General features: G+C 64.6%; 1 protein-coding gene across 1 annotated transcript in view; it reads right to left on the bottom strand.

Moving 5' to 3' along the window:
- Window positions 1-132: 132 nt before the first annotated feature.
- The window catches only part of ANPEP (alanyl aminopeptidase, membrane), a 7,778-nt gene continuing 1,711 nt past the window's right edge, over window positions 133-6,199 (bottom strand). The window contains exons 2-21 of the mRNA XM_026856473.1: window positions 5,056-6,026; window positions 4,668-4,813; window positions 4,450-4,586; window positions 4,240-4,366; window positions 4,000-4,154; window positions 3,813-3,926; window positions 3,548-3,691; window positions 3,402-3,467; window positions 3,215-3,280; window positions 2,857-3,029; window positions 2,688-2,764; window positions 2,386-2,519; window positions 2,206-2,261; window positions 1,972-2,119; window positions 1,767-1,858; window positions 1,509-1,619; window positions 1,267-1,434; window positions 1,044-1,184; window positions 796-877; window positions 133-584 (exon numbers count right to left, since the gene is read on the bottom strand). Coding sequence (XP_026712274.1) covers window positions 426-584; window positions 796-877; window positions 1,044-1,184; window positions 1,267-1,434; window positions 1,509-1,619; window positions 1,767-1,858; window positions 1,972-2,119; window positions 2,206-2,261; window positions 2,386-2,519; window positions 2,688-2,764; window positions 2,857-3,029; window positions 3,215-3,280; window positions 3,402-3,467; window positions 3,548-3,691; window positions 3,813-3,926; window positions 4,000-4,154; window positions 4,240-4,366; window positions 4,450-4,586; window positions 4,668-4,813; window positions 5,056-5,702 — 2,943 coding nt within the window. The 5' untranslated portion in view covers window positions 5,703-6,026 and the 3' untranslated portion in view covers window positions 133-425. The remainder of the gene's footprint in view (window positions 585-795; window positions 878-1,043; window positions 1,185-1,266; window positions 1,435-1,508; window positions 1,620-1,766; window positions 1,859-1,971; window positions 2,120-2,205; window positions 2,262-2,385; window positions 2,520-2,687; window positions 2,765-2,856; window positions 3,030-3,214; window positions 3,281-3,401; window positions 3,468-3,547; window positions 3,692-3,812; window positions 3,927-3,999; window positions 4,155-4,239; window positions 4,367-4,449; window positions 4,587-4,667; window positions 4,814-5,055; window positions 6,027-6,199) is intronic.

The raw sequence follows: 6,199 nt of genomic DNA, 5'->3' as shown, positions 1-6,199 counted from the left end.
GGCCCCACCACGGGGTCCCAGGCACTTCCTGCATGCCTCCAGAGCCCCCCAGCATCCGAGGGGGGAGAAGCTGATGTGCAACCTTTATTTACACCCCCCCAGGCCTTGCACGTCCCAAAGAGTCCAGTGCTGACTGCTGGGTCCCCCCCTCCCACCCCAAAGCCCCCCCAGCCCCCCTCTGCTGCTCATCATACAGGCGTCAGGCCCTGCCCACAGGCAGCAGCCCCTGCCCCTCACCAGCAGCGGGGGTCTGGCGTGGGGGGGCTGCCAGGAGGAGCATTTGGGGCTGGGGGTCAGAGAGAATGGAGTGTGTGGAGCAGGGGAGTGGGCAAGGGCCCATCCCAGCAGTGGGGCGGTGGGTGCCGGGAGCTCCAGGCCCCATGGCTGGGCGGGGAGGAGGGTGCACAGCGGCAGGGGCCGCAGGGTTATCTGAGGGTAGTCTCGCCCTGGAACCAATCCAGCACTGGCTGCCGGTTCTCCTTCACCCAGTTGATGTTGGCGCGGGTCCTCTCCAGTGCCTGCTCCAGCGCCCGTGTCCCCGACCCAAAGCCGATGTCCTGGTTGTCTGCCTTGAACTGCTCCAGCTGATGGGGGGAGGAGGAGTTGGAGCAGGCGTGGGGTACCCCAGCAGCCCTCCAGCAGCCCAGGATGGGGCCAGAAGCTGCCCAGACCCCTGGGCACAGGAGGGGCTGGGGCAGGACCCCCACCACCAAGGCTAAGGGCAGGTTGCAAGCTGCCGGCTGGGGCTGGGGTCCCCTCCAGTGCCCGGCCCCACAGATCCTGCTCCAGCCTCACCTGCTGCAGCTCATACTCTGTGGAAAACCGCTGGGTCACCGATAAAATCAGCCGGGAGAAGGAAAAGGAGCCACCCCCGTACCTGGAGAGCAGAGGGATGCTGAGCCAGGGGCCTGGGCAGAGTTGCAGCAGCACCATGGCTGCCCCCATCCGGCTGGGCCAGGGAAGGGACAGTGCCACCCCCCTGTGGGGGCACAGGCAGAAGGGGAGTGCTGGTGGCCCCCTGAAGCCCCCCATGCAGTGCTCACTGGCTGAAAAGCATCCTCCAGTTGCCACGGATGAAGTCCCAGGCCAGGGGCTGCCCCACCACATTGCTGGCAATGCTGTTGATGGTGGCGGTGGCATCCTGCTTCCGGATCTTGTTGGGGTCCAGGGTGTACTGCAGATACCTGGGGGAGGGGGGTGACACCCCGCTGGGTGAGGGGCTGGCGACGGCAGAGCCACGGTCCCCCCCCAGGAGTCCGCACCCACCGGTTGAGGATCCAGGGCTGGGGGCTGCAGGAAAGGGCCGTGCGGAGCTTGTCGGCCTCAGACACGACAGTGGCCTCCTGGAACCTCTCCCAGATGAAGTTCCAGGCCTCCTCCCCGCCTGTGGCCACTACACTGCAGTAGATGGAGGAGCGCAGGTTTGGGGGGATCCTGTGGGAGAGAAGACGCGGCTCAGCTGGGAACCCCTTGCCGTGCCCAGCCCGGCTGCCTGCCGCCACACTCACGGGTTCCTAGTGATGTTTTGCTGCCACTGGTGGAAATATTTGGTGGCCAGTTCCTGGCACTCAGTGATGCCGTAGGAGCAGGCTGTGCTGATGGCGTTGATCTCGTTGTACCTGGGGACAGAGCAGCCATGCAGGGCTGGGGACCAGCTCCTCGAGCAGGGCCATGCCCTCTCCCTGGCACACGCTGGGGTGACTGTCCCAGTGCAGCCGGGGAGACCCCGGGGGGATCCAGCCCAGCGCAGGGGCTGCAAAACTCACTGGTCCATCAGGCCACTGGGGATGTTGACCCAGTCGTTGGTGAGGTTCTTGTAGTAGTTGAAGAGGGGAGTCACCTGCTTCTGGATGTATTTCTGGGGGGCAGGAGGAGGGTCAGCGGCACCGTCAGCAGCTCCCCCCCTGCTCCCAGCTCAGGGTGCATACACAGCCCCTCACCCCTGTTATGCTGGCACAGGGCTCAACTCACCTGCATCACCCCGAAGACCTCGCTGCGGTCAAACATCAGCTGGAAGTACCGGAGGTTGTTGAGCGCCGCCTGCCAGGGCATGTACGCTGTCTCCTGGTTCAGGAACCGCGTGGTGTTCAAGGCCAAGGTCACGTTGACGTAACCAGCCCTGCGAGGGGTGAAGGGTGGTGTCAGCTCCCAGGGCACCCATCCTATGGGTCTCCCTGGCCCCGAGGGGGCTGCGGCTGGGCTCACCTGGCCAGGTTGAAGGCATCATCGATGATCTGGGCACGGTTGATGACAGGGATCACCTGGAGGGAGCAGAGGAGGTGTCTCAGGGCAACCCCCAGAGGGCTGTGGGGTGGGTGTGGGGGTGCAGGGGGTTGCGGGGGGGTGCGGGCCCACCCACAGCCCACGCACCCTGTCCCCACATACCTGGTGGTCAGTGGTGAGTTGGCCAAGGAGCTGGTCCCAGTTCTCCTGGTTGTAGTTGACGCGGAAGTAGCCGCTGACGTTCAGGTTCAGCAAGAGCCAGCTGGAGCTGTTCACCTTGAACTGGTTATTGGTTTCTGGGAGGGGGACAGGAGGGTCTGACTGAGCTGCCCCCCTGCCCACGAGGGGGGCCAGGCTCAGCGCCCCCCACCTCACCAGTGCCCACCCGGGGGACCCCAACCTGTGCCAGGGCAGGGGAGGTGGCAGCGAGCCCCCCACTCCCAGCCCGGGCAGGACACACGTACCTAAGATATCAGTCAGCCAGTACCTGTCCCCAAGGGTGTCACGTGTCATCCAGGTGATGGGGACGATCCAGATGTAGCTGTGCAGGGAACAGGCAGGCAGTGGGGTCCCCTGCCCCTGTGCCCCCCCAGACCCCCCACCTGGCGCTGACAGCCCCCCCACTCCACTCACTTGAAGATGGAGGGTCTGTCCACCGTGGAGTTGGGGTCGAGCAGGAAGTGTGTCTGCCTGACAATACCGGTGCGGGTGTCGACGGTGACCAAGGGGAAGCCCATCTGCAGCGTCCAGCGGTCCATGATCCTGCTAATGGAGTCGGGCAGCGGGACATTGTACTTCACCACAGCCTGTGGGGGAGGCAGCAGGTCAGCAGGGCCAAGGGTAGGGTGCAGGACTCACCCAGCACACAGTGGCTGCGTGACCAGCACCCTGGGACCCTGTCCCGCCAGGCAGCACCCCTAGAGCTGGGGCAGCAGCAAGGAAGGAGCTGGAGGTTGGGGGGAGCCACCGGGAGCATCCAGCCCCCTCCTACCTCTTGCAGATGAGACCAGAGGTCAGTGTAGACGGTGTTCCCGTAGGCGAAGGTGTGGAGGTAGGACTGTGGGAGAGCACCAGGAGAGACAGGTGAGTAGGGGCAGGTCCGGGGTGCAGGACACCTGCAGAGCACCCGGGAGAGCCCTGTTGTGGGACACGCCCCCCGGGCACTGGCAGAGCCTCACCTGCAGCCCCTCCTTGAACACATCCTCGGTGAGGAAGTCGGAGAGCATCCGCAGCACTGACGCTCCCTGCAGAGACGGCAGGTCAGAAACCCCAGGGTGTGTGGGGCCCCCACCACCACCACCACCCTGGTCCCCCATGCTCCCACCTTGCTGTAGGCGATGCTGTCAAAGACCTCACTGATCTGAGCTGGGGTGTTGACCTCATCCTCGCGGAAGGAGAGTGGGTGGGAGGTGGCCAGGGCGTCTGTTGCCATCACCGTGTACACCTCATTCAGCACCATCAGGTCTTTCTGCAGCAGTGGGGGGGAAGCACCAGCACCCATCTCAGCCCTGCGCACACCCCCCTGGCACTGGGGATAGCCCCCAGGGGGGGCAGGGGGTGCCCAATCCCCTCTGCCTGCCAGAACTCACGATGTTCCAGGTCTTCTCCACTGCGTTGGCGCCCAGGTACTCCACGTAGGAGGCAAAACCCTCGTTCAGCCACAAGTCATTCCACCACCGCAGGGTCACCAGGTTCCCGAACCACTGTGGGGGGGACACAGCACCCCATTAGGGCGGCCCGGCTGGCCAACAGGGCGGGCGGTGGCCCGGCGGGTACCTGGTGAGCCAGCTCATGGGCAATGACGGTCACCACCCGCTCCTTGTTGCCGATGGAGGAGTAGGCGTTGTCAAAGAGCAGCGAGTTCTCACGGTAAGTCACCAGCCCCCAGTTCTCCATCGCGCCTGCATTGAAGTCGGGGAGGCCGACCTGGTCTGGGGACAGAGGGCTCATGTTGGTGCAGGAGGGCCAGGGTGCCGGCAGCTCGACACAGTGCCCTGAACACCCCATGGCACCCACCGGATTTGGGCAGCGGGTATGACGTGTTGTAGTGCTTCTCAAAGAAGCTGAGGATAGGGCCTGTCACCTGGAGCGCGTAGCTGCCCTGGCCCTCGGCGATGGCCTCGGGGCGGCCCCAGATGCGAATCTGGAAGAGGGAGATGCAGGGTTCAGCTGCTGCTCGGGCTCAGAGCCTCGGACAGGAGGGAGGTGTGCCCCCCCCAAGCCTACCAGCACATTGCTCTCATTGCTCTCCACATAGTCGAATTGGCTGACAATGAAGGCCAGCAGGTACGTGGACATCCTGGGGGTGGTCTGAAACTCAGTGACATTCCAGCTCTTCCCATCAATCTGCTGCTGCCAGGTCCCTGCAGGGAGAAGAGGGAGGGGGGAGTCACACTGCAGCTCCCCCCAGACCCTCCCCACCAGGGTTCCCCCACCCCACTCACTCGTGACCGGCATGTTAGAAATGGCCTTGTGGTCAGAGGGGTGGATCAGCGTCACTGTGAAGTTGGCTTTCATGGCTGGCTCATCAAAGCAGGGGAAGGCTTTCCGCGCGTCCGCCGCCTGCATCTGCGTGGTGGCCACCACCTTCCTGTGAGCAAACCCCGTTAACCCCCCCCGGGGGGGCTTTGCAGTGGCCACAACCCCCCCAGGACCCTCCGCTCGCCCCACTCTCTGCCAGTCCCATCCCCGTGGATGTGGAAGCAGGGGGGCACAGAGGCTTCCCCCCCAGCCATCGCACTGTCCCCATTGGGAGAGGAGCCCCAAACCCAGCCCATGCCCTCCACTATCCCCAGGACAGCCCCACGACCCCAACCCCTGCCCTCCACCTACTTGACGCCTGAGGCATTCACATATTCGCTGCGGTAGAAGCCAGCCAAGTCATCAGCCAGCTCCCCCGTGAAGATGGTGATGAGACGGTAGCGCTGGCCCCGCTGCAGCGAGCTGCCCAACTGCACCACCAGGTACTGGGTGGGGGTCTCCAGCCAGGTGCTGGAAATGGGGGGCACCCTAGAGCCGTCCACCGCCTGCAGCGAGGCGTGGAAGGACCCTTGCAGGGTGTAGTTCAGCTTGTTGCTGTGGATGAGGATGAGGTCGGTGGCTTCTGTGCAGATGAAGACCACACTGCTGTTGCCCTTGAAGATGTAGACATTGTTGGCATCGGGTGTCAGGAAGGGCTGCAAGGTCACCTCATAGGACTCTGGCGTCAGCGTCGTCGGCAGCCGCCACCGGTTCCAAGCGTATTCGGGGCCAGCGGAGGAGGGGGACACAGCGGTGGTGGGGGCAGTGTCCGTGATGGGGGGGCCGGCCGTGGTGGGGCGGGGGGCGGCTGTGGTGGTGGTGGTGGTGCCAACGTCCGTCACCTTGTTCTTCTCCTGGGCGTAGACCACTGAGAGTGCGATGATGGTGGCCACAGCCCCCAGGGCCAGCACGATGGCCACGATGCCCACGCTCTTGCTGATGAAGAAGCCAGCCGCCATGGTGAGGCTGCGGGCACGGTGCTTGTGGAAGAGGCTCTGCCCGGCTGGCACAGCTTTTAGCCTCTCGCTCCCACGGGGTTTATTAGTCCAAGTTAATGGGTGAAGTATTAAATGACCATGAGGCTCAGGGCGGCGACAGCCCCCGGGATGAGCTTTCCACCCAGCTGCCTCCTGGCCCCACGGGAGCGCTAACGCCCTGCACCACTGCAGCAGGGGGTGAAGCCGGTACCTCGGGATTGCACCATCACAGGGATGGGCAGCACGGGAGTGGGTGTGGGCTGTGGGCCAGCATTCCCTGGGTCCCTCCCGAGTGCCAACCTGGCCCTGCAAAAGGAGGGACAGAGTGGGATAGTCACAGCCAACAGCCCCAGCAGTCGCCCTGTTTGCCCTCAAGTGATGGGGTCTCAGCCGCTGCCAGGGGGTCCCAGCTGCCCCTCGCCCTATGAAGGACCCACTGCTGGGGCTGGGGCTGGGGCTGAGCCCTCACCGGGCTGCCC

The sequence above is a fragment of the Athene cunicularia genome, assembly GCF_003259725.1.
Source record: "Athene cunicularia isolate RWA chromosome 10 unlocalized genomic scaffold, athCun1 chr10_part1, whole genome shotgun sequence".
Lineage (NCBI taxonomy): Eukaryota > Metazoa > Chordata > Aves > Strigiformes > Strigidae > Athene > Athene cunicularia.
This window is presented reverse-complemented; position numbering and strand designations above follow the sequence as displayed.